General features: G+C 40.6%; 1 protein-coding gene and 1 non-coding gene across 2 annotated transcripts; one reads left to right on the forward strand and one right to left on the reverse strand.

The window, feature by feature from the left end:
- On the reverse strand, window positions 1-26,253 carry LOC109042596 (UDP-glycosyltransferase UGT5). Its single transcript, XM_019059444.2, has 6 exons — window positions 26,046-26,253; window positions 15,819-16,136; window positions 11,984-12,576; window positions 7,617-7,833; window positions 3,262-3,481; window positions 1-1,149 (listed from the first exon to the last, which is right to left on the reverse strand). The coding sequence occupies exons 2-6, from the start codon at window positions 16,078-16,080 to the stop codon at window positions 816-818; spliced, it is 1,626 nt and encodes a 541-aa protein (XP_018914989.2). The 5' UTR covers window positions 16,081-16,136; window positions 26,046-26,253; the 3' UTR covers window positions 1-815.
- Window positions 2,166-2,249, forward strand: TRNAL-CAG (transfer RNA leucine (anticodon CAG)). The gene has a single exon. It is a non-coding gene; the product is annotated as a tRNA-Leu (tRNA).
- Window positions 26,254-27,809: the final 1,556 nt, after the last annotated feature.

Consider the following 27,809-nt stretch of genomic DNA (forward strand, 5'->3'; position numbering starts at 1 on the left):
TATAGGGCAGTAAAATTGAGACATTTTTATGGATAATCAGGCTAAAATAGCTATGGATAAAATAGCTTTGGGATCACATTAAAACAAATCTGAGACACATGCAATTTTTACAGGTTTCAGGAAGAGAGCTATAGGGCCTCCAAACCATTCAGCGATGGGCGGGGGGGGGGGGGGGGGGGGCTTTGAAGGCAAAACTCCTACATAGCTGCAGTTATGACGCTTTTCAGAAGTGCGTAGAAAACGGCTAGCATGGTTATCCGCTGTTTATCCGTGGATAGAACCCAGTAGACGAGGGAGGAGAGGACGAGAAAATAATTTCCTTGGGGCGCCGAACAATCAAAATCGGACCCTGCAGATGTCTATGAAATGCTTAGCCATCATGGTTGAGTCTTTTAATGCAACACTATCATGATGGAATACATGAGTGTCGCTCTTTCAGCACCCTGTTGATTTTGAGCAGCAACTATTCGAACGCGGCCGTCGTCGGGTTGCATCACCCATTCTTTGAAGGCGAACTATGCACCCTTCATCTATTTTGATTGATTGACGTCGGCTAAAAATGCTTGTGCACTGTTAAAAATACGCAGTTTGCATTTATTTGGCACGTTTGTTTTCTAATGCGTGCTGTGTTTCCAAAAACACACATGTGTGTTTAGTTAACACGCTGTTGTCTTATTTATCCTTTTAAGTATGGGGCCGGAACACAACGGTGTGTTGCCAGTGACACACCATTTTGTATCGTAAAACGCAAGGTTCAAATAAACGCATCGCTGTGTCCAGTTTCTTTTAACAGGACGCAGTCCGAAAATAATCAGCTAATAGGTAACAAAACGAGCATTATCACTGGTATTTTTTTTGCGTACTTTGCTTGCCGCCGTGGTCGGTTGATTTTTTCCGCCACCGAAGGAGCCTACAATTGTTTGAGTTAATTGACGAATAACACGCACAACTAAATAAAACAAGATGGACCAAAACGCGATCACATCGAGAAGTAGATATTTGTAGAGCGGTAACTTGGCTGAGGCTGGCTTTAGATGGTGGGCTCCTTTGTGTCGGATGACGTACTCAATCCAGAAAACTGCCCTTTCCAGACTAGTTTGTGGTTCATCTTTGAATATCTTCGCCTGCAGCTTGGCGTTTTCGGCAAACCTGAGGAGAAAAAAAAACACATGAAATGGACAAAAGGTGCGAATGCTGCTTATTTTTAGAGAATTTTTTTTCAATCTACGCTCTTTGGCTCCTGCAAACACTTAAATGCGCATGATCAAGTGGTTTGGGAAAATTGAAATACATTTTTCTTGACTGAACAACGAAATTTAATAAACAAAGGTCAAGAATCTCTCGGTGTATCGATGGCTAAAATCCGAAAATGCGCATCTCTATTTGCGATGTCTCAAAATCTCTGACTATTCTTTGATTTTTGGAAAATAAATCAAACAAAAATATCTACTTAATATTAATTGTGAATATATTTGAGTGAAAGCCAGAAATACGCATATAAGGCTGTCTTTGGTCAACCATTTGTATCGAGAAGGGGTGGGGGGGGGGGTACCCAAAGTTAAATTATTTCCAAAGATAGCAAAAATGGCTTTTTTCAGTGATAATTTCGAGTTTTGAGGATGCTCAACCCCTCGGGACATCCCCTCTCTTCCGCGTCCGCCACCGTTTACGTAGGGGAGACTTAGCTTCGCAGTGTGCGTGTATGCGTGCATTTCAAGGGCGAATAGAATTTTAAAAAAAGAAAGAGACTAGTTGACGTGTTTGATTTCCTGTAATGGCGCAGACTTTCCGCTTAGTCACCGATAGCGGAAAATAGCGCCTCTCCCGATATTCACCAAACTATTGCGTCAAAATCGACTCAACATGTGGCAAAATGTGGCGTGCGCGCGCCGCGCGCGCCGTACTCGTAGTATGTACTGTTATTATGCTGGTTTGCTCGCCGACATTACTCACGCTTATTAAACAAGCCGACACATCACGCCAGTCTGTGACGCCGAAGATAACGAGCACAATTTATCATTCTTTATTCAATTTCTTCTGCGATTTAATTTGTCTTTTGGACTATCTCCCCTCCCCCTCCTTTCATCACTCCTTGCTCAAAATTTCACCTGTTTACGCTATTATTGAGTCATTTTACTTTTTCAGTAGATATCTATCATCACGCAGTCAGGATGGCCGAGCGGTCCAAGGCGCTGCGTTCAGGTCGCAGTCCACTTCTGTGGGCGTGGGTTCGAATCCCACTTCTGACAAAGAGTTTTTGTGCGAATCGTCCATAGGAATAGAATGTCATAGGATTCATAGGCAGCAGGTTATAATAGCGCATAGCTTTTACATTAATTTTTATGGAGATCGAAAATTGGTACCGGGGAAAAGTTGTCTTGTTTAAGTGAGACGACCGAGACTTAATTTTTCAAAAATTAGCTGATGTCGGGCGAAGCGCCTTGGTGTTCGGAGGAGCTGCTTTGACTTTCAATCCCTCTTAAATGAAAATTCGAGTCCAGACATAATGAGAAAAATGGGGGGTTTGCTTCGCGAGCGGTTCACAGAAAAGAAATTTACGGGCTATGAGACATACTGTCCGTTCCGGGCTCAGAGGCCGAAAGTTCCGGGTGCTAGAGCCGCAGCTTCAATCGCGCCGGGTGCTAAACCCGGAACTTTTGGCCTCTGAGCCCGGAACGCGGACGGTATGTCTATATAGCCCGTAAGTACGGCTTTCCTTACTGATTATGACGTAAATAGTCCTATGATGTAATGAATTATCCATTGAAAACTCTAGATCATGTACACTCCGTTAAAACAGCAGCCCGCTGTTCTCCGATTTTCCGTATTAAGGGAGGTCAGTGGCGTGGCGTGGCGTACTTTGCGATATCGTCACCTTCCAGGCAAAGTATCACAAGCGCCATGCGACGTTTAAAAATTTCCGCCGCCATTTTATTTTTTTACAGAGAAATTGTTCAACGAAGCTGTCCGAAAATGTCACTGAATTTTCTTTGTGCTGCCGATAAAATTTAGTGAAATTTCCAAACAGATTCAACCAACAATTTCTCAGTAAAAAAATAAAATGGGGGCGGAAATTTTTAAACGTCGCATGGCGCTTGTGATACTTTGCCTGGAAGGTGACGATATATCTATGAGTCTGCCATTTAAACCTATGAGAAAGGATCGTTAATCAGGGTGTTCGCAACGAACACCATAATAATCGATTCTTGGCCATAGCTTCAAATGGGGAAATATCGATGATCGATAATTCAACAAACTTACGAGGGTGTGTAGATTATCCGCTCGATCTTTTCTTTGAGATATGGGGCGCTAAGTGAGTTCAAATCCGCCTCGAGGCCAACTCCTCTATGTTCGTAAAAGGCAACATTGTAGAACTGATCACCGAAAAACGGAATCCCAAGGACCGGTTTTCCAATGCTCATCGCCTCGACTAAACTATTGAAACCTCCGTGAGTGATGAACAACTTGCAATTCGGGTGAGCTGAAAAAATGGAATATTGATAAGTTTTCAGACAGTAATGTTGGAATCTAAAATTTTGATTCACGATGTTGAAAATGTATTGTCCTATTTCATTCGTATGAAAAATCTCAAGCATTTCGTTTTATTGAGATTCCATGGGATAGTTCTAGCCACTCCATTCAATAAAAACATTCATAAATGACTTTTGTCTGTTGTGTGGAAAATCACTAAAATAAGATTTGACGGGAAGTTTGAAAAAATTAAACATGTTTGACGGTTCGGGTTTACTGAGTTACGGTGCAATCAGGGCAACTCATGCTGAAAAATCAATCAAACAGAAAAATGGTGTTCTGGGCTGGAGTCTAGGTATTGGATGGGTTTACGATCGGACTTTTTTTTTTTTTTTTTTTTTTTTTTTTTTTTTTTTTTTTTATTAAAACGAAGAAATTTCGTTAGTGAAAGTCTGTTGGAGTCCGAACAATTTTTTGGGGAACAAGTTGAAAAAATTTCCAATAAAAATTGGACTGCAATTTGGAACTATAAAATCTGGCCCAGTTTAAAGGCAACGTATGTGCCATTAGTTTCCCTATGCACGTAAGGGTTTTTTCAGATGAGCTGGAGTTTATATAGTTCCAAATTGCAAAATGCAGTCCAATTAGTAACGGGACAATGCTTTAATTACCTAATTAAAGCATTAATTTTAGCGGCTCTGGTGCTTGCACTAGAGCTGCTATTCCGGACGGTCCCAGCTGGGGAGTATCAATGCAGCATGTTACATTGTAGAGACCGCGCGTTGGTTGATGGGAATCGGCGCCATTTTCGGCTATGTTCCTTGTCATGACTTTATTTTATTGCATACTGTTTTATTGTTAGTCAATGCTATGTTGTGTATTGTATTTTTGGAATCATGGTGATACAGTCAATAATTCAAAACTTGTTTGTGCTTTTATCTCGTGATGGAAAAAATGTACTTTACGTTCAAAATTTGAAAATTTGAATTTTAAAGTTTTCGCGGTTAAGGAAGCTTTAACCACTGGGTTGGAGCTTCCTAGTTAATTACTCGATATCAGCTGATAGCAAACAAAGGTTACCAGGGAAACCGTAAACGTCTAACAACTATCGTGGCCATTGGGGCGATTATTGAAATGATATCGACTGTATGTCGCCGCTTACGACAGGACATAGCCCTATCTTAACTGTGTAATATATCGCAATTCGATATTGTTTTGATTTTTAAAAGGAGCAATTCATTCATACAGTTCCGATTAGTTTTGGCGAACGGGCCCTTAACCTACGGCACTCGGCTCATGGGAATTTTTTAACTTGTCCTGGACGGACTCGTCTGTAGCGCCTCGTTCTTCGTTGTGTGTGTGATTTCGTGAAGAAGTTTCTATGGCAATTTGCTTTTATTTGTGAGCTGTTTTTTCCATTCCGGGAACATATTTATTGAAAACGGCGACTTTTTCAACAGTCCTATTTTTATCTACAACATCTAAGTGGCCCTTCATAATCATTTAATTTTGGCCCCTGGCCAGAAAAAGGTTCGGAAATTGCAGTGATTTTGCCGAAAATGCTGAAGTAAGTAAATTTGGGCATTTTTTTTCCTTCTTCAAACTCTGTGGAGAAGCACTTCTCCTCCAGTACATCTATTTTTTTACTTATCTCTCGCAAGGTACATTTACAGAAGGTGTGTTCCAGTATTAACAGTTCAGATTCGTGGTTTTTTTATTATAACGCTTATTTCGGAAAGCAATTATTACATTGTTCAATTCTACTGACTTTCAACACTCGATTATACTCCCGGCAAATTCTGCAGCAGCGTTTCAAATGTTGACTCTAATGCTTCCAACAGCCATCCGATGTCTAAGGGTTTATCCCTAGATTTAGGGATTTTCCGGAATTTCCAGGGATTTAGGGATTTTTCAGGAAATCTAGGGATTTTTTTTTGATGAGGTAAAGTTACCAAAAATCAACTTTTTAACCTCAATTCTAGCTTCGACAATCGAAAACATTTTTTCATCTATATTTTGTAGGCCTTTTTGGCAACACTATTTTCCCCGCAAATAAGCCGGAAATTAAAACGATTGCGTCCTTCGATGTACTTGACATTCAACTGCATTCAACCTGTTAATAATAAGAAATCAACTAATATTCTTTCATTTTATTGGTCTGGATTAGCACTGCTTTCAGAGAGCGCCAAAATTCAAACGAGCCAATCAGATTTAAATATTGCAAATCGCTACATCGAATGACATCATGATTCTTCGTTAAAAATGGCGCTTTTTGCAAAATCTAGGGATTTTTTAAGTATATTTGAGCAAATCTGGGGATTTAGGGATTTTTAGCGAAATCTAGGCATTTTTTTTCTTCCCCGCTAGGGATTTAATATCGGAAGACTGGCTTCCAGTATCGTAGCGTTGATCGTCGCTGATGTCGAAATGGAACCTAATGCCGGACTTACTGTAACACCTCCATTCCTCAATTCCGGTGAGGAATACGTCTCTACCCTTAACTCAATATAAATATACAAATTGATAAGTGAGTGCTTTAGTCTCCTGAAAACAGAATTGCGAAACTTAAAATTGGAGAAAAATGATGAGTAAATGAAAAAATGGAACCAATTGATGGGATATGTCGCATGCCATTCTGACACAAAATATGGCGTCTATCGAATCACCTTAACTAAATAAAATAACCAAATTTTCAACTCTCAAACTATCAACTATCAACTATCAAATTTCAAACTATCAAAATTTCCAACAATGACAAAAATGATTGTAATATACCTATAATGTAATGAAATATACACGCTCTAATCATTTAATTTGTATTACCTTTATGTTATGTACCTACATGTTATACTATTTTTATAATAAATTTTGCCAACATGCTTTTCAATTCAGTCTACAACATTTCATTCCGACGTGGCAATAATGATTTATAATGCCCCTAATCCATTAAAATGAATTACAATAGTAATGCCGCATTATAATGTCGTATTATACATCGCAACGATTCATGTCCTACTGATTATTGATTATTGTAAGATGAATTCTGTTTTCTCTGATTGTATGTTTCATACGTGCGAAGCAAGTACGGGTCACTAGAAACGTGGTTCGTACGGGTGGCTGATGAAATTGATCTTCGAATACCTTTTGATGAGCTAGGGAAATGGAACCATCTGCATCTCATGGACAATAAATAGTTGCCGTAATTAAGGTCATCCCGTGATTAAGGTGCCGTGATTTAAGTCATAAATTCTTCATCTAATTCTTGATTCATCTCCAAAATGTCTGCTAAAGCTTTCATGCGCTTCTCCTTGTATGCATGAATGAGCAAATTGGGTATCGAACAAGCGGACACTTTTTGAAAATTCAGATGATTCTGGACAATATCGTACAGAAGTCCACGAGCTGCAGATAGAACCATTACCTCTAGCTCATCAAAAGTTATTCGAAGATCATTCAACAACCTCTTTGACAAGTTGCAAAAACTTTTCGTTAACAATAGTGTCACACGGTACTAGGAATATTTACTATTTAACGAACCTTATATTTCCCTGACTCAGTCCTAAATTATAGAAGTATGCGTTACTTTTCCAGCAATCCAAAAAAACAATTATACAAAAAACCAATACCTACACTTTCAGATATAAAAATGCAAATTTTTTGCAGCCTCGCTAAACGACTTATCAACCAGAGATTTTTTAGGAAGCGGACCTCCAAAGAGCTTTCAAAATTAAAAGTATACAACAAGTGATAATGCCATGTATTCGCCATATCAAAGCCCAATACACATTTATACACCGGCTACGTAAATCTGCTAAGTTACAAAACATGAATCGACAGTTGTCGGATTGTTTTAATACTGAGGCCACCCCAACGAAAAAAAAGTGCGGATATCTAGCAGACTTCTGATATTATGTATTAATCCCCAGGAAAATCTAGTATGACCCATTTTAGATTTCCGGTCAAATCGACTCATTATTACGACAGGAGTGAGGACGTACTAGTGGCAGTGGGGTCCCGGGCTCCCCTATATTCACTCCCCTATCCACTGAACGAGCAAAAATGAAAGGTGACTGGTAGCCTTCGCTGAGCATTGTTATACTAGCACAACTAAAATTTTATTTTATTTTAGTTTTTGTAACGCTTACTCAAAATCTCTACTTGAGGTAACCAGGTGCTGGTTAAAACATTTGGAGCGTCAGGTATTTCTTCATGCCACTTCCAGATGACCCGTTGTTTCAGGCTCTTCAGTGTCTCCACGAATATATTTCTGTAGTAATCGGGAAATGTTTTAACGTCAATGAACGATCCAAAACTGAAATAAATGACACCTTCCGTAGCTTCATCCATGAACTTTTGCAGGTCCTATTCGCAAAAAATAACAAAAAAACGTGACATTATCGATGTGCAAGATTTTCAAAATTTTAATTTCTAAAAGTTGAATCTGATAACCTTAAGAGCAAAATCTACTGAGGTAATATATTTTGATGGCTAATTAGCGCAACCATACGTATCTCCATTGCGGTGTTTCGAAATGTCTGTTTCAATTTTATTTTTTCGAAAGAGAACGAGCCAAATTCACAATTTTCAATTTATGCAGAATCTTCCGCTAAGAGAGAGGGAAAAATCAAGGAAGTTTTTAAAAAAATTAAGTTAACAAGCACTCCAATGAAAAAATAAAGTATGAGTGGAAGTCTGCAACGTCCAGGGCCGGATTAAAGGAGTGGTCACATGGGCCGCGGCCCATGGCGGAAAATCTAAGGGGTGGCAAAAATTTGCAATTTTTTAAGTGTAGGTATAAAAAAAATCGGATTTAGACAAAAAAAATTACAAACGAGAAAAGGCGACAACATCTCTCATTTACTGAGAGTACAGTAATTTCTAATTTTATCGTCTCTTAGTGATACAAAAGACAGTACCTTCAATTAGTCGAGTTAAGAGAGAAACCAAACACGCAATTTGGCCTGGAACGGAGCGACTTAGAGAGAAATGATAACGGGGACTTGAGATGAAAAGGAGGAGCCCTCGGCGATCGGCATGTAACACATATTAGCGCCTACAAGACTAAACGAATACTTCTCGCATTGCATCAAACACAGTGCGGTCACTGCGGTCAGCGTGAAACGCATAGCGCCTACAAGACTGCGTGAATACTTCACGCTTTGCGCCTAACGTGGAAGGCCTTGTCCACACAGAGATAGGTTTACGAAACTTGACTTTCGCGCAAAGTTTCGTGAACTTTTGCTAGTAGTATTAACAGGGCTTTCCCAAGAAATATGTCCAACACGAGTAAACGAGTCTTATGCATCCCTCCCCCGCTGGCACGCTCACTTGATAGTTTTTATCGAGTTTCAAAACGAATGAAAAGGGGGCGGCAAAATACAGGCGGCCCATGGGCGGCAAGTAGGTGAATCCGGCCCTGGCAACGTCGCAAATGAGTTACATGATTTCGCACTTAGGCCAGTGATATACATTAGAATGCCTGTTTTATGAAGCGTCTTCCATAGAACCGAATAATTTGCACGAGCCTTGAATTTTTTAGAAAACCTCTTCCATTCCATGTCAACCCGAAAAATTTGAAAAATTCAACCCTTCTATGTGTGGAAATTTTAAACAACTTCAATTACATTAGTGATGAGGAACAACCAATTTACTCTTCAGAACTATTTTGGTTACGTTTCATCTGTGCGATGACTCATTCCGTAACATGATGAGAAGATTGACCTATTTATGAACTGGTCCAAAAGTGAAATGAGTTAAAAATTGATCAGTTAGTAAAATGAGGCGATAAATAAACTTCCATTGTTGATCTGAAATCTAGCAGCCGCAGCCTCATAGAGGGCACTACAATGTCGCGCCGCTGCACCGCGCCGTTGCAGGATCCTCGAGCAACTATTTTAACCTCGCGGAGATCGAATTGCATATTCGACGAAATGAAGGAGTTGCTGGTGAACCGGGCTACCCCCAACGAGCCAATGTAACTAAAGTCACCGCTTTGTCGAGCGTCTCAACTTCGAGCAGATGTTTGAACTTTCTGGCTACTCATGACACTCTTCCAACAGTTGTCCTAATTCAGATATTTTGCCTAACGATAACTTTGTATCGCATGATTCTGATCTCTAAAAATAACACTACAATAGATCCCTAAGTACCACAAATTCTGTATGTTTTTTAAGAAAAACGATTCAACAGATTGAAACACGAATGTTTTGTATAACTGGCATTGTCCTCAAATTCGGTGCTATATGATCTCTCTTTCTTTAAACAAATATTCAGAGCAGCAGTTTTTCAGAGCGGAAAGAGTCGTCCGATTGTCCATATCTACAAAAATATGCGTAACATTTTCTCACTGATGCAACTGATTCATTAGCTAATCTGGCAATACAACCTCGTCAGTTTCCTGTTATCGCACAGATTAGTTATCAAATGTCACCATTCAATCTTTATCAACATTTGCCAGAATGAATGAAAGTTGAGAGAGAAAATATCAGCTCGGCACGCTACTTAATTAAGTAGGCATAGCAGCCACATTTCATGAGCTGTGAGCTGTGCTTATGGCCATTCTGATACTGTGACCATAACCATAGTCATGGCTTTTAACCTGCTTCAGTCCAGTGGACCGATTATTATGACTATGGCAGCACAATACAAAGACCAAGCCCAGCAAGCCCTATCTTCACTATGAATTTTCCCGTAGTGCTGACATAAAATCTCAGTAAACAATTATCCCGCAGGAACAACCCGCGGTCGTTTTTCTAGCCCAATTTTATGGAACGTATATTTTAAACTCACAGTGGCGTAACGGGCGCCCCCGCAGACCCTGCTATGCAGGGGGGCCCAGGCGCCTAGGGGGCCCTCCCTCGGCCGCCGGGATTTTTTTTTTCTCTCTCTCTTTTTGATGCTCAACTTTGGTTTCAAACTTTTGGCCTCTACTTACAGAGATGGGGCTTCTTCCTCTGATTTTTATTGTTAGCTCGGGGTTTTTCATACTTCTTTCGGACTGTTCCTAACTTTTTGTTTGCTGGAGGGTCCCTGCTTTCCAATGTCCACTCAGTGATTACTAGATAATTTTCTCTTTTTTTGTCACTTCTCGTATTTCGGGCTTTCGGAGGGGGAGGCCCAAGAATCTAATGGCCCCAAGGCCCTTGGGGGCCCTTTGATTCTTGAGCCTGGGCCCCCCCGAAGATCCTTGGGCCTGGGCTGGGCCCCCGCCCCACTTTAGATCGTTGATCCTTTAGTGGCCCCATTTAATCGGGTACGGGATCCGGGACGGTGAGGGATGAGTCAAATTCAACTTAAGGACATAACGTAAAAATAGGCTAAATCCTGCACATACCATACCGAAATAAAAGGTAAAAAGATATAAGCTGCTGCCAATTTGATATTTTTTGTGGTTAAGGCTGATTTTTGCAGAAATTTTCGTGCTGCGGGCCCCGACCATAAGAGGAAAAACGGGAAGGAGCGAGGGAGGGAGAGGGGCGGGAGGGGAGGATAATTTTGAAATTTTATCGACATTGGGGGGGGGGGGGGCTAGAAAAAATTTTGCGGGGGGGCCCAGCGGGAGTCCGTTACGCCACTGTAAACTCATTTCATGCCTCAGTCAATCACTCTGATGAATGGATGAAAATTCCGTACTTGACTCGACGTATACTGCCGTGCTAAGGTAAAACGCCGTATGAACCCTCAGGCGTTGCAAAAATTTCTTTGTGAATATTTTTCTCACAATGTTTCACACATTTTTTTTTTTGCAATTTAATAAGAAAAAAAATCTGAAAATTTCATGGAAAGATATGCATTACTTTCTTTCCAAATTCGTTTTTTATCAGGGGAAAGACGGCAACATTCGAATGTTCACAAGAGTTTTTCCCTAGCAAAGCAGTATGTGGGAGTAGCGGACCAGCCCACGTGGATCTTCCATGTTGCTCTCATAGAGTACATAGAGTCGTAATGTAAAAGGGAGAGCTGGCGCCATGTTCTGCTCGACGAATTCCGAGCCCGGTGTGCGCCGAGTTCGGGTCGCTTTTTCGATACATTTTCGATCCAAAATGGCGGTGTGGAATACGTGGTAGTTCCTATCTCCGTTGTTGTTGTTGTTGTCATTGGATGGCCGGGTACCCGTGTATCGCAAACAATCGATTATGTATCGAAAAAGTGACCCGGCGTCACACAGGAGTCTCGGAATTCGGGACATGGAAAATGCTTAAAAGTGGCGCCAGCTCTCCCAATTACATTACGACTCTATGTACTCTATGGTTGCTCTCCTCCTCCTCCGATACGAAAATAAAAGCTCAGCCTGAGTTGGACGACATTTTGTAAATTAGGTATTAAAATTTCAGGCTCATCTAAGAAAGCACCTACCTCCATACAGAAACTTATGACACATATGCTGTTTCTAAATGTAGTCAGAAATTATAGCTCCTAATTGCAAAATGAGATCCAGTTATAGCTTGACCTGAATTATTCAGTGTAAAATAAGAATTCCTGCAAGTTTTTATTCTTAAAGCAGGATACATACCTGAGGTAACTTGCCGGCCGGTTTGATATGTGCGCCGGCCACATTGATAACATTCGAGCTGTACGGCCGGATATATCCGATCATCGAATGCGCATCGATCAGATGCAATGAGACATCCGAGAACATCTCTTTAATGGACGGTATGCTCTCCGAGCCTGGATACTTGAAATATTTCCTCAACATAGGTTCCTGGACGAACGGAAGGTACCAGAAATTCGCACCAACCAACTCGTAGAGCCCAATGAGGGAGTTCGTAGTTCTTCCCCAAATGGACATTTGGTCCGTCAACGGCAGGCGGAAGTCAGGGACGTAGGAGAAGGGGTGCGGGAGTCCTGTCAGCAAGGCCATTTGTGGACCGACAAGGATTGGGTGGAGGTTGACGACGGGAGCTTTGAACTTGTGGCCGAAAGCGAGGAGGCACTCTTGTCCGAAGGTGGATTCCACGATGACGAGATCGAACTTTTCCGAGGACTGCATGAGGTCTTGAAGCTCGCGGCTTTGAAGGACGCCGTCCGTTAGGGTCGGGATCAGGGTCCAAAGGACGTGAACGTATTTGAGCGCACTGCTGTTCCTCCATGAGAGAAAGTCAAATTCTGCCCCAAACATAAAGACCATGGTATAAAATTTTCAGATTTTGCACGAAAAAATATTAATGCTTCATATGAGCGTATTTAATGAGCTGAGTTTGCAGCAATTGCATTCTCCCATGATGTCGGACCCAGACCCGAGACCTTGTGAAGAGCATCGATCACGGGTCGTAGATCACGAAAATATATGCCATTCAAATTCATGTGTATATATATATGTATGTATATATGTATGTATATGTATGTATGTATGTATGTATGTATGTATTTCCGCCTTTTGAAGATTTTTCGATTTTTGAGTGGTTATATCTTTCTTACGTTGAAAGATATTTTGACCAATTTTTTTGCATTTTGTAGAGACTCATTAGGACTACTATTCTGCGAAAAAAAATTGAAATTTGAGGCAATAGATTTTGAGGGGTGGGGCTCGAAAGTGGGGGGAGGTGAAATCTTGTCCACTCGATAACTCGAGCGAAAATGAATATTTTGAGCTGAAATTTTTATAGGTGGTAGTTCTCCCCTAGGACTGGTTTGGTATTGAATTTGAGCTAAATCGGCCGAGCCGTTTAAGAATGGCGAGCTTTGAAAGTTTTAGGCGAGGGGTGCGCGGCATGAGGGGAGCCGACCGGAGCAGGGCCGCACAGTGGGTCGGGGGAGAAAGTTTTTGGACAAGCTGATCGTCGCACAGTGGGTCAGGGGAGAGAAGTTTTTGGACAAACTTTTCGTCGCACAGTGGGTCAGGGGAAGGAAGATTCTGGACAAATTGTTCGTCGCACAGTGGGTCAGGTTAAATGATCTGTTCTTGAACAAAATCTCACCATTTAACCGTCACAACCTTTCGCAGCGCGTTCGCTGGCAACGTACTGTGCTGCTCTTATGCCTCAAGAAATTAATTCATTCCCTTACAGATTGATCCCTCCCCCCCCCTTCGGAAAATACACTCTTCCCGCGGTGGACGCGCGGGTCGCTTAAGAAGACAGAACAACTGGAATGGACACTCAAACTAAAAAGCGCGCGTCTACATAGCGCGCGAAGCGCGCGTCCTGGGGGGGCTTGGGGGGGCGAAGCCCCCCCAAAAAACCGGCGCGGATTTTTCATATTTTTTTCTTAAATGAGAAATTGTAGTAAAATAGATTTGGAAGTAAGAAAATGGACCACTAGACAAGGTACGATTTAAAGGATTCTGATACATGATTCTTAACCAGAATTTTACGTAAAACACGATTCGCGAAACGAAAATTACTGAAAGAAATTCCTAACGAAGATATTAACGTTTTTATTTCGCACTGATTACGAGGAATTTGAACTGCCCGCTCACAAGAAACTCAAAGCTCTACGTGAGTCAAATCGCGCACTACAACGTTTTCAGCAAGCTTCTCAATCGAGCAATGTTCATTTTCCACCATGTGTTGTTCAAATTATTGGTAATTTGCTATAGCTGAGCCAAAGTGTCAAGATTGAAGTTGTAGATTTTTACATCGCAGAGACTGTCATGATAAACATTTAGCGCTCGATGTGAATCACGTAGAGCATTGAGTTTTCATGAGCGGGTGGTTTGAATTCACGCATCAAGAATCATTAAATATCTTCGTCAGGAGTTGATTTTAGTAATTTTCGTTGTGCGTATCGTGTTCTACGTGAAATTTTGGTTGAGAAACATGTATCAGAATGCTGAAATTCGTACCTTGTCTAGTGGTCCATTGTACCGCCTTGTGACGTCATCTGGCGGAATTTCCCATTTAAACACATGCATTTTAGCAGATTCGATTATTTCGTCATATTTCATCCATTAATGGGCCAGTTGCGCTGGTCGCAGAATCGTAATATGATGCTTTATTCTTGGAGATCAACTAAAAATAATTTTCTACGATGAATATCAACCGAGATTTCGCGCCTTAAAAACTCGTTTTATGACGTCATCCACCGCGGTAGTACATGCCATGTTATGCACTACCACGGTGGATAACGTCAAAAACCCGACTTCTTAAAGGACGATATCTCGGTTAATATTCAACGAAGAAAATTGCTGTTTGGATAGATCTTCTTATTGTTAGCTAATCTACAATAATCAAGCATCAAAGCACGATTCTGTTACCAGTGCAACTGGTCCATTGTTCGATTTCGTAGAAATCAAGGATATTTTGCTCAGTATTCTCTCAGTAATTTCATATTAATAAACTTAAAATTCACAAAATTTTAGAAATCTGCAAATTCTCTATTGAGGGGTCTGGACTGTCTGGAGGATAAAATTTGCTTTTTTTTACCATGATATTGCAGCATTTTTACATCATTTGGTCAATAAATGCCGTTTTAAGAAAATCAACAAAATTAGTTTCATGTGTCAGAAAGATATCCAATTTGCAATGCATTGAAGAATAACTGGAATTTAGTTCGATTTCATAGCAATACATTTCAATTAGAAGTGTTCCTTCAATCAGTAGATAGGCAACATACACAACACTCGGATGCAGAACCAATTATTTTACCATGTAATTGCAATTTATTGCGATCTGTGCCACTTGGACTCAAAAGTACAGTTCTTGCTTTTCTGTAAGTGTTTAAAGTTTCAAAAGCACGCACCTTATGGCATTTCGCGAATGCATCACTCCTCTGAAGTAAGGGCGTATTTCAATTTTTACGTGAGCTCTGTTCGCCGTATAACTATACTTTCCGGAGAATGCGTTGAAATTGAGATACGCCCTCGCGTCAGATGGGCGACGACAATGTGCGCGAAAAGATAGTTTTTTTTCATTCTGGTCTTAAGTTATAAAAACTGTCTTTTTTCATTGTTTGCTTAAGTGATAAGAATCTACACGGAGAAAAAAAAAAAACGCGGTTGTTCTATACGGTTACCACGATAATAATTTCACACGGGATTCTTCGGCAGTAGGGCCATGGGTCCTGATGATTGTAATGATGAGCACGGTGATGCTACCGTGTCCACCGTGATATTACTGTGAGCACAATAATTCTACTACGAGCATGGTTATGCTACTATGCTCATCAATAATTTTACCAAAGTCCACGGTTCTACTACCGTGGCATCCCTTGTGACATTACAACCGCGTAACCATAGAACAACCGTGTTTTTTTTTTTTTTTTTTTTCGATGTATGCACACATTTTTTTGCTGGTAAAAAAAACCACCACATAGCGGGCCCGGGCCTTGGCGCCCTATGGGGGTTGAGTTGGGCCGCGTAATAGCCAGGGGGCGTACCCCATAATTTAAGATCATATCTGTGCGCTTACGTGTTATCTGAAGACCCTTCGGAGGAACTGCTATTTCCTTGAGATTGGGGATTGGTTTCTGCTTGACGAACTTTGGTGCGACGTATGCAGTGATTTGATGGCCATTGCTCGCTAATTTGTCGATTATTGGACTGAAAGCTCTGTAGTGACTAGGCAGCTGATGCGGGAACAGGAACAGGATTTTCGCACAAAGCGCACATTGCAAACAACATAGAAATAGCAGAGCCTTACAAACGTATTTGACCACGTTCCTGTCAGCCATGAGTAGCACCTCGGTTCATGAAATAGCGGAGAGCTGTAAGAAGGAGAGACTGGTGCCTGCACAAAAAAAAATGGGTGCCATCAACATTTTAGACCAAAACCAAATTTTGTAATTTTTAGACCTCATCGTCAAAAGATATAAGGCACCATTTCCTGCCGCTTACCTGTCTCTTAGCATAACTCTCTCGGCACTAAGCGACGAAAATATTGAAATAATTTTGCAATTTAATGTAATGAAATTATATTTTTTTTACCATTCAATTGCAATATTTTTACATCATTCGGTCATTAAATGCCCATTTTAAACGGTCAATGAAATACGTTTCATTACGGAGAAAGGTGTGAAATTTGCAGTGCAGAAAATATTGCATCTTATGTCAACCTTATCGCAACAAATTTTAACAGGAGGATTGATAAGTGAATAGACGACATAACAACACTCCACCACAATAGCAATATTTTCCCCATGTAATTTCAATTATTTGCAATCTTTGCTACTCGGTTCGATCTAAACTGAGCGATTGGCGCTCTTCAGTTCGTACCGCCTCCGATCTACTGTTTTATCGCTCAAAATGCGATGGGTAGAATTATTTCAGTTTCAAAAAAGTATTTTTTTCAAAAAAAAAGAAGATGTCGCGATACGTTGACACGAATTTCGAAAGTCTGAGCCTCTGATTATTAATAAAGAAAAATTAATGCAAACTATCCAACGCTGGAGGGATACCTGGCTGATTGACCCAGGGAGTTTTTTCCAGTTAAAAATCAGAAGTGACAATCGTATAAAAGTTTCTAAGGCAATAAAATGTAGACGGAAAAGTCAGCCGATGATTAGATTCATCATGAACTGTAGTTATTATTCAATCACATAGGATGACGAAGCTGTATTGAGCTGTGAGTACCGCACAGGTTGTGATGGACGTCCGCGAGTGGATGTTTTTTACGAACTTTAAAGTGGACGCTTGTCGGTGTTAGATGTTATTTAAAGTACATCACTGCTACACAGAGCTCGTTTTGGGTACCAGATGCGCCCTTTCCAACCGTTCGACTCCCCCGATGTAACATGTACTATACTACATGCCCTTTTGCCTTATGGGTAATGACGCCATTCTGGTACACCCGGGAAAATTTGATTTTTTTCTGCATCTGGTACTCGTAAAAGTTTTCGTGAAGTGTTTTGCTTTTAAGCATAACAATCTCGCACGGACGTATTACCTGGTTAAAGTATTTTAGGGCCTCCTTATGCTTTAAATACTTATATCCGAGGCAGTACTTTCAGATCGATTTGAAAATATTACGAACAGTCACGTGATCTCTTCATTTTAGTGACGTATTACTGTGCTACTTTGTGATTGGTTCATTTTCTTGGCGCAGCATCGACACGTCAGCTGTTTGCGGCATTGAGCGGAAGGTTTAAGGTTATGTCATGGACCAAGAGAATGAATAAGGACCCCCAACTCCAGTTAGCGGAGACATTAGCGCTGCCTGCGTTCACGCCGTGAATATGGATGGGTCCAGCCAGCGCCGATGTCACCGCCGGCCGGCCGGTCCCTCTCTTCCCCGCGACCCGCGCTTCCCCTCCCCATTGCTGAACTCCTCTTCACGCGGCCCCGCTCCCCCGCGACCTGCGCGCCCTACCTCGCGGCGTCGCGACGCCGCTGTCCGCTAGATTGCGTTGACGCACCAGCTTTAGAGGTTCCGCCGCTCTTTCCCGTCGTCTGATTTACAGTGAATCCTTTATGTTTCCATTCGCCACCGACTCAAATTCATCACAAAGTGCTTGTGGAAAGTTTCAGGTCTTCGCGGTCGATCTGAAGTTTTGAAGGGTTTTACGGTTAAAGAATCCCACTTTAAATTCCAGCTTCGTCAGTCTTCGGGTACATAAGTTGGTAGTAAAATGCTTTGACAAAGAAGCGCCCTTCAACGCTTGGGCGTTGGAACTGCTTGTTTTCAAATTCAAATAAGTCTAGGTCGGATATTTTTATGAATTTCTGCGATAAAGTCGTTGCATATGAGGTAGTGATATGTAATATGTTTATTACAATGATAGGATTTGTCTCTATCTATCTATGCATCTGTCGCAGCCAAATAGTAAAATCAGGCATTTTGTCGTGTGTTTGTCAAGTGTAGGTATAAAAAAAATCGGATTTATAAAAACAAAATTACAAACGAGAAAAGGCGACAAAATCTCTCATTTCCTGAGAGTATAGTAATTTCTAATTTTGTCGTCTCTTAGTGATACAAGAGACAGTACCTTCATCCTTCAATAAGACGAGTTAAGAGAGAGACCAAACACGCAATTTGGCCTAGAACGGCGCGACTTAGAGAGAAATGATAACGAAGACTTGAGATGAAAAGGAGAAGCCCTCGGCACGGCATGTAACACATATTGGCGCCTACAAGACTGCACGAATACTTCACGCATTGCGCCAAACACAGTGCGGTCAGCGTGAAACGCATAGCGCCTACAAGGCTGCGTGAATACTTCACGCGGCCAACACGGTGCATTGCGTCCAACACGGTGCGGTCTGCGCGGCACGGCGGCGGAAGTTAAAATCATTGAACCACATTCATGTTTGTTCTTTCATAATTTTTTCGTTCATTTCTTATGCATGGAAGGCCTTGTCTACATAGAGATAGGTTTACGGAACTTAACTTAACGCAAAGTTTCGTGAACTTTTGCTAGTAGTGTTGACAGGACTTTCCCAAAAAATGTGTTCAACACGAGTAAATGCGTCTTATGCACCCCTCCACCGCTGGCACGTTCATTTGATGGTTTTTATCGGATTTCAAAACTAATGAGAAGGGGGGGGGGAGCGGCAAAATATAGACGGCCCATGGGCGGCAAATAGGTGAGTCCGGCCCTGGGTTTGATGAGTTATTTTTCCAAAAATATTGAAAACTCGCGAGCTCTTTGCCATAAATTCACAAAATTGTGTAAAGTGTCAAAATTTAACTATCTGCCGAGGCATTTGACAAAATGCCTGATTTCACTATTTGCCTGCGACATATACATTTGTTAGCAGATATTTCAGGGCGTGAAGCTCAGTTGAAACGCTGGGTGCTTAAGGGGCATTTCTCAGTTATGATGTTTTTGAGTCTCCGGACCCCTAATTTCGTCACTCCTCTGACATTATACATAACTGTATTTCTACATGAGTCACGGAAAGCATGGAATTATACGGAGAACAGAGCTCATGTGTGAAATACATCCCTTTAAGTGATGAATTGAATATTGGCGGAGATTGTGAAACACCGCAACTGAGATGTGCTTTCCTCACGCCCAACACCTCAGTTTCATAAAAGAAAAAAATATAAACATCATACATTTATAAAGATACACAAAGCACAAAATGAGAATTAAATGAAGTTTATCCGAAAGGACTACGTGCAAAATGGGCCATTTGGGGCTCGGGGCGGATACCTTTGAGACTTGCCCTATTCATTCACCTAACAAAGCCCCATCTTTCCTCAAAGTTTCAAGCCCCCCAAAAATTTTGGGGAGATGCAGCGGGGGGTCAAAGTTAAAAACCGGCAAAATTTTCGCGAATTTATTACTCGAAAACCAAGAAGTTTTGGAAAACGCGGTTTAAACGAGCGTATTCAGCGTGACGAGAGCTTTCAGAAAATGTATAACATCATAGGGTTTTGTCAACTTCAGCTCGAGTTATCGCCTCCGAAGCGCCGGAACACTCAAAAAAGACCCCTTATTTTTTCACGTTTGGGCCGATTTAAAAAAAAGCCATTTTTTTATTTTGATGAAAAACTGAAATGTTGTTCCTGACTCTCTGTAGCCCCTCTAGCTCTTTACCGCATGCTAGGGAAATGTTTTGGTCGCGAGTTATAGGAGCGGAAAGGAGCGAAGGTCGGGAAAATCGGCTATTTTAAACTGCGCGCGGCGACGGATCAGGAGACATGTGGCAACAATGCGAGGTCGGCAGAGGAGTGTGATTCGCCGACCTGAGTGGGAGGGGACGTTTTCCCTCCGATCAACGCCGCGCGCGCAGTTTAAAATAGCCGATTTTCCCGACCTTCGCTCCATTCCGCTCTTATAACTCGCGACCAAAACATTTCCCCAGCATGCGGTAAAGAGCTAGAGGGGCTACAGAGAGTCAGGAACAACATTTCAGTTTTTCATCAAGATAAAAAAATGGCTTTTTTTTAAATCGGCCCAAACGTGAAAAAATAAGGGGTCTTTTTTGAGTGTTCCGGCGCTTCGGAGGCGATAACTCGAGCTGAAGTTGAAAAAACCCTATGATGTCATACATTTTCTGAAAGCTCTCGTCACGCTGAATGCGCTCGTTTAAACCGCGTTTTCCAAAACTTCTTGGTTTTCGAATAATAAATTCGCGAAAATTTTGCCGGTTTTTAACTTTGACTCCCCGCCGCGTCTCCCCAAAATTTTTGGGGGGCTTGAAACTTTGAGGAAAGATGGGGCTTTGTTAGGTGAATGAAAAGGGCAAGTCTCAAAGGTATCCTCCCCGAGCCCCAAATGGCCCGTTTTGCACGTAGTCCTTTAGAAACTCTTTGATTGACTCGCACTACTCCCCTTTTTATGAGCTGATGTAAAAAAATTGTCATTACAATTGGACATATTTCCATCAAACGGAAGTATGTGCATTAAGACATGGGCCCTGAGACCCATAAGAATATGTGCGTAACAGGGTTCACGTCATAATGCACATAGTTCCGTTTGACAGAAATACGTCCAATTGAGAGAGTATTCTAAAGATCGCATTTGCATGGTTTAACATCCGGCATTTGTAGTTGATGGGATGGACCCTTGTGTCCTACCGGGATTACATTGTAAAATATCTAAAAACTTTTTACATGAGTTCCTATCTCAAAAGTCCCAGAGTAATACTTCACAAGATGATTTTATTTTAAGACTTCTGGCGATTAATTTTGAAGCACAAACCTCTTCAAATTCGAGAGTCTCATTTTACAACGCTACTTTTCGTAAGTGTAAGTCTTCCGATGATTTGCAATTTGAGTGTATTTAAGGGCAAAGAGGGCATCTATTTTTGTCTCATGACATCACATCGAAATTAATTTTTAATCTAATGACGTAGTTTTTGTAGTACGCCTGATTGAGTAATTATATGTAATACGGGTGAGTTGAGACGTGATAAGGTTTTGGGTTCAAAGCGATTACTAAGACCAAATTTCTATTTTGTTTTTTGTTTTTATGATTGTTTATTCTGTGGGTTGAAATAGAGAGGACAAATTCGCATGATCAAGGGTTTTTTTTATTTATTACTTAAGGTACATTTATTTAAATGCGTTGGGGATATTTTTAGTTTCAGGATTATCGGCTACCAGTTTATGAGAAAAATGTACGTAATTATACCCTTTCTGATGGCGTGTCACGAAATTGTGTGGGAGGGACAATTAATACTTATTCTATTCTCTTCCCGCAGCAAAGGATTGAGGGTAAACACCCTCAGAGAGAAGATCCTACCATGCAGCTGTGAGAGATGACGCGAATTTCAGATTAAGATCGCTTTTAAGGAAATCTTAATCAGAGGTTGTGCTTATAATTTTTTAAACTTCCTACGGCGTGGCTCGGTTTGACTCCCCAAAAGTTCGTACCTTTATCCATCAATTTTGATCCCTTCCAGCAAGGGACACATTTTTTCTCGGTCGATCCCATACTAAGAATTTTTTCCGAAGAAATTCCCGCTCATTTACGAGCTTATTTCGACGATGCCAACCTTACTTACAATAACAATAGTTCGCATCAGAATCTTTATCTAACTTACTCAGAGTCAACTCTAACCTCTGCACGCGCATAGCGCGGCATTGATTTAATTCAAAAAGAGCTGTATAAAGATAAGCTCGGAGAGTGTATTGTGAAACCAAGTTCCGGAGGAAAAAGCAATCCAAAAAAATATTTCGACGATTAGATAATATTTTAAATTTTCAACTTACACTTGCCACATCTGAGCATAATACAACGAATTACTGAGCAGCACACCATCTCTTACGCTCTTACCTAGGAGGCGCGAGATGTTGTAGCTATGTCCTCGGGGCTGTGAGTTCAGAGACTTTCTTCTTGAAATAAATGTGGCTGAGTGTAAATTCTCCCACCAAAACATCAGCTGACCGTATTGCTATCAATAAGGCCTTCAAATATTGCCAAGTAACATCTTTATAATCCTCTTGATTCTCACCACCTCTTAAGACGCTCATCTTCGTCATAGACGCCCCCACTCTTTTCTCTACCTCTCCCCCCCCCCCCCCCCATCCATAGTGCGCTTGGCATTGCAACTGCGAATGTTTCTCTCTCTGGACGACCAAGTAAAGATTTTCTACGAACCCCAAAACTGGAATAAGACTCTGAGGATGTGTGACCCTAACTGTTGTAGTCTTGAAACGACGTATTAAAATTATTTATATTTTAGCACTCTGGCTACGAAAGAAAATGGTAGTGCGATACTAGCGTTGCAATGACGACTCTTCTCCTCCCCTGAGGACTTGTGCCAAATTTTCAAATTGGCAGTAATAATGAGAAAAGTAACTGATTACTGTTTACCTATAAGCAAAATTACAACGAGGCACCACTAATTGATGCGGCGCGGCGAAAACATGGTAATAAGGCCCATATGCAACTATTCGTGTTTAAGAGATGCCCATGTTGTATCATTAGGTACAAAATTGAAGGCGTTACGGCTGTTCTTTCCCGCTTATTGCCGCGCCTGGCACCTCAACATGGTCTGGCAAGATAATCTGTTCCGCGATTAATTCATAGGGTGCCAAGCCACCCCAGGTTTCAAAATTCGTCGTTTTCCGGATGAAAAAACGCACCATTCTGAGGTTGCAAAATTGACTCGAACAATTATTTAAAGTTTGTGACTGAGCAATTTGCGCCCAAAATTTCCCTAATTTGCTCTCGTGTTTTATCGGAAAAAACCAGTGACATTTGCAGTCAGAAATAACTAACAGTTTCAACGAAAAAGTACCATATGCGAGTGCAAATTTTACGACGCTGGACTTTAGTTACAGTGTTCCGTCTGGGAAACAACGAATTTCATGATATGAAATAACCGCGACCATGATAGATACACGTATTATGATTAACTCCACAGCGGACTGATTATTGAAATGGATAGACAGAGCGATCAACAAAGAAGACAAACTGAAAATTGAGGAGTTCTTTGGAGCAAGGGCGTGAAAAACTTGCAATGCTGTTGATATTGTGCGACTTTGTATACAATTTGCAGCGAACCAAGCTGCATGTAATTATTTTCACAGAAAAATAAATCAAAATTCTAAGAGTTTTTCAGAAAAAAATCCTAGCAGGGTTTTCAAAATTCAAACTGTTCACTTAGTCTTAAATGCCCTTGTTCCAAAGAACTCCTCAATTAAGCAATCCTATTGAAGGAAGTGGGTGGTTGCAATAAACAAAAGAGGCAAATAATAGACTACCTAACTAACGGCAACCCACGAGAGACCCTACAGTTAGTCCATCATTTCCCCCCTTTTACTATACTTAACGACTATCCATGCCAACCGATAGGATCTCTTCATGTACCCTATGTTTTCTTTATTTGTCGAAATCCCTTTGTCTACCTAAACTAGCGGTAACATAAAAATGGAAAATAACATGGAAAATAAACGCATTTTTATGTTACCGCTAGTTTAGGTTAGTTTGTTGACAAGTCATTGATGTCTTACCTTCTGATGATGAATGAAGTGAAAAAATTGAATGATGGTCGTGGGTATGAAGAATTTTCCTAACGTTTCTCGGAAAAAATATTTAAACGGGAGAAACGAGGCAACGGTAGAATGCTCATACGGTGTCGAAACACAACTTGGGCCTTTTAGGCATAACCTTTTAAGCGCTGCCGCAATTATTCTAACGCGCCTTCAAATAATCGCGTCAAACACAGTACGGCCGGTGTTAAACGGAAAATAGCGCCTGCAAGACTATATGAATACTTCACGCATTGTGCCAAACAGTGCGGTCAGCGTAAAGCCCATTTCAGCGCCTACAAGACTATATGAATACTTCACGCATTGCGCCATACGCAGTGTAGTCGGTCAGTTTGCGTGAAATACATATTAGCGCCCTCAAGACTGTATGGAATGCTGTAGGACTGCTTGGCATCATTCTCGACTTTCTGCTCCAGTATTTATTATAATTTAAGGGGGAAATGTATCCTCATTGTAACGATTCAGATACTCGGATGATACAAATTGTTTTTTGGTTACTTTAAAAGAAAATATAAGGAACGAAAATATCGCGTCGAAATTTTCGATACTTTTATTTGAGATCATTTAGTTAAGTTTTTTTCAGAAAAAAACTGTGTGTAGCTTTTTAAAAACATTTATTTAAAAAAAAACAAAAAAATGCTGCATAACGTTGCAATCAGGATAAATATTCCCTTTCTTTCGGGTGCACTCGTCGGGTTTTGAATCCATTCATCTCTCAAAAAAGTTGAACATGGTTGTTCTACAATTTTTTACGTATAGTTTTTTTCAGTAGTTTCTGCAGTGTAGTTTGGCGGCGTAGTGGCCACAGGCCCTTAGTTCACTTTTTAAATGTCTATGAAAGCTCTCTTGGCCATTCGTGCTGCGAAGGCTATCCATCGAAGAGAGACATGCCCGTAATAAGTGAGGAAGAAATTAATGAGCAGTCTTCCGCGCCGTAGTTATCTACCACAAACTACCAAGTTTGCCGGATTAACGCGCGCTTCCCCGTTGAAAACTGAATATTCGTGCAAATATTTAAGTTTTCAGTACCGGACAAATTCGCGCAATCCTATGCATCTCCAAAAAGGTAAAAAAAAGGGCATTCGCGCAATTCTATCGCAGCCGATTCATTGGGGCACAAAACCATGCCGGTGTTCCGCGTATATGAGGGCTCCAGCGCAGAGCGTGGCTACCGTTGAAGAGCAACCGGAGCGCCTTCACTTTTGTGAATATGCAACATGGATATCCCTTGAACACGAATTGTTGCATTCAGGCAATATTACTGTAGTTTTGTCACGTCGCACCTGTCGGTCGTGCCTCGTTTTAATTCATCCCATAAACAGGAAGCAGCTACGCCTCTTTTTACTATTACTTGCCAATATTTTATAATGAAAAAAATATTTGATAAAAACTCCCGGGAATCGTTCTTATGATTGAGATAAAAAGTACAGCGAAACAGCCGAAAAGTTTTTACCGTACTTAAATTACCGAGACCCGAAAGATCGGAGAGAGAGAAATTAGTATAAAAAGTATGATTGAGGGGCTCAGAGGACGAGACGCATAAGTGCAGTTTTTGAAAAATTTGACACATTGATGATTTCAACGTAAACTAGTTCATCAATATACCTACTCTGGGAAAAATTCTCTACCGAAATCCGATTTATAAGCACTAGAAAGTGAGTTTGAACTTCCTGTCAGCCATTAGGCTCCATGTAATTTTGAAACTTTTTAAAAATGCAATTTATTATTGATATAGCAAAAACCATAAACTGCACTTGTGTCTCTTGTCTTCCAAGCCCCTCCATTTAGTGAGACTTTTAGGGACGATGAAATGATTGGAAGGTGATGAAGTATTAAGAAGTTCAAAAATATGGAAAAAAAGATAGGAGACTGGGAGAGCTAACTAGAATTTCAGATTAGTGGAGTGCATGAAATTTCTCCTTTAATGAACGTATAGCAAGTCTCACAATCAGTTTTGCAATTTCAAACTTTTTATGTGAAGGTCTATGAAATTAATAATTAAAAAATTCTCGCTCGAAAATCGCAATTTCATCTCAAAACTCATGAAAATTACGGAATCTTATAGCAACGATTATGTTTTAGTATATCCATTAATTTCAAAACCTAAAATGTATTCTCTCTCCTCCGTGCATACTATAAAATGCTTGTTCCGTAGATATCTCTGCAGAAGTATTTAGAGGAGGGGAGACTGCTACGCAAGCTGTGTTTAAATTTCTTCAATTAAATAGAAAATTAGACAATTTTGTGAGATACCTGATTAAGTGCGCGAATCAAATGCAAGGCTGAAATGATGATGCGAGGTGTTTAAGCACGCGCCACTTAAATAGTAAAACAGTACTAAGTGCTTGCAGTTTACTTGATACGATATTATTTCTTTCAGAGATTAAGCACTTACAGGCTGATGTAATATTATAAAGATCATTCAATTACTGATTGTGAAGATATCTCACACTCTCACACCGAGACTCCCTTTGCACTTGGCAAGCCTCTTGCACAATTCCCTCTATTCCTATCGATAAGACGTCATTGAATGATGACTTGACTGTTTTAATAATTTTCTACTACTTATATATCTATCGCATCATTTGTGCGCATAGTTACGTGCATTCATTCACTTTCGTTCTTTCACCAGTGTTTTCTGTTTGCGACATCGGTGAAATACATCACACGAACCCGGACCGAAGTCAGTGCCCTGAGGTGGATCTTCACGAAATATGAAGATTAATTCGATAGTCGACAGTTTATCGCTCAATCGATAATTTCTGAAGTTTAAGACATTCATTAAAAATGTCCTAGCATTACACCAAGTTGTAGGGTGCCATGTATTTGTACAAGTCTGGCTGAAGCGTCCAGCCCACGTTCAAACTAGGGCTTCAAAGAGGCTCATCGATGGAAATTTTGACTGGTGCCTTTCAAGATCGTCGGCCCGACGATCTTTGAAAGTAATCGATGTATTCGGAACCCATCGCACAGATCAGATCTTGAAATTTTTAAAGAATTTCGTGCAGAAATGGCTGAGAAATTGAAGAATTAGTGCCAGGTTGAGAGCCCCAGTTTGAACGTGGGCTATGCGCTTGAGAAACACTTCAAGATACTTCTGGAAATACCACAAATGAATCTCGTAAATCGTTTTGTCTTTCCGATATTGACAAATATCGGAACAAATATCCGCTTTGCGATATTCACTCGATACGTACGATATGTATATGGCGATGCTCGGAAATTCTAAAAAAATTTCCCTCAATCCAGTGATGGGGCGTGAATTATTGCGATTATCGATATTTCCCCATTTGAAGCTTTGGTAAAAATCTATTATTAAGGTGTTCGTTGCGAACACTCTGTTTATCGATCCTTTTCCTTAGGTTAAATAATAGATTAATCGCGTAAGACACGCCGACCCACTGCTTTTGCCCAGAAATTATCAATTGATCGATCGCCTCAAAGTGCTGAAAAACCGCACTGTAACCACTGACAAAATATTTTTATTTTATGATACCTTGATCATGAGTAGCCGTGGCCAACTTTCTCCTAAATCATCAGGAGGATGTGTATTGATCAAGAAACTAACGAACATCGGATCTCGATTCACGTGTCTAAAAATTTCAGCGCATATTTTATTTTTTAAAAAGAATATCGCTCCACATTTTTGCGCAAAATTGTCATCGAATATTGTTGAAAGAACAAAAAAAAATATCAATGAACATCGTGCAAACAAGTAAGATTATCTGATATTTTATAGAAATGTAAAACGTATAAAAGATTCAACGTCGCAAACCTAGATGTGTAGTTTAATACTGTCCACCTTCGATAACCATTCTAATAAGAAATACTGCATAAAATCCTTTCTTTATCGATTAAAAAATATAAGTTTGTGTTTTTCATATACGTATTGGTCAAAAGATACACACTGAATCGAGGATATTCCGCTAGAAAATCAAAACACGCGATCGGGTTTCTCCTCTTACGCATGAAATGACGCAAGGTATATTTTAGACAGAAACAAACCTACAAAGCACC

The sequence above is a fragment of the Bemisia tabaci genome, chromosome 4, assembly GCF_918797505.1.
Source record: "Bemisia tabaci chromosome 4, PGI_BMITA_v3".
NCBI lineage: Eukaryota > Metazoa > Arthropoda > Insecta > Hemiptera > Aleyrodidae > Bemisia > Bemisia tabaci.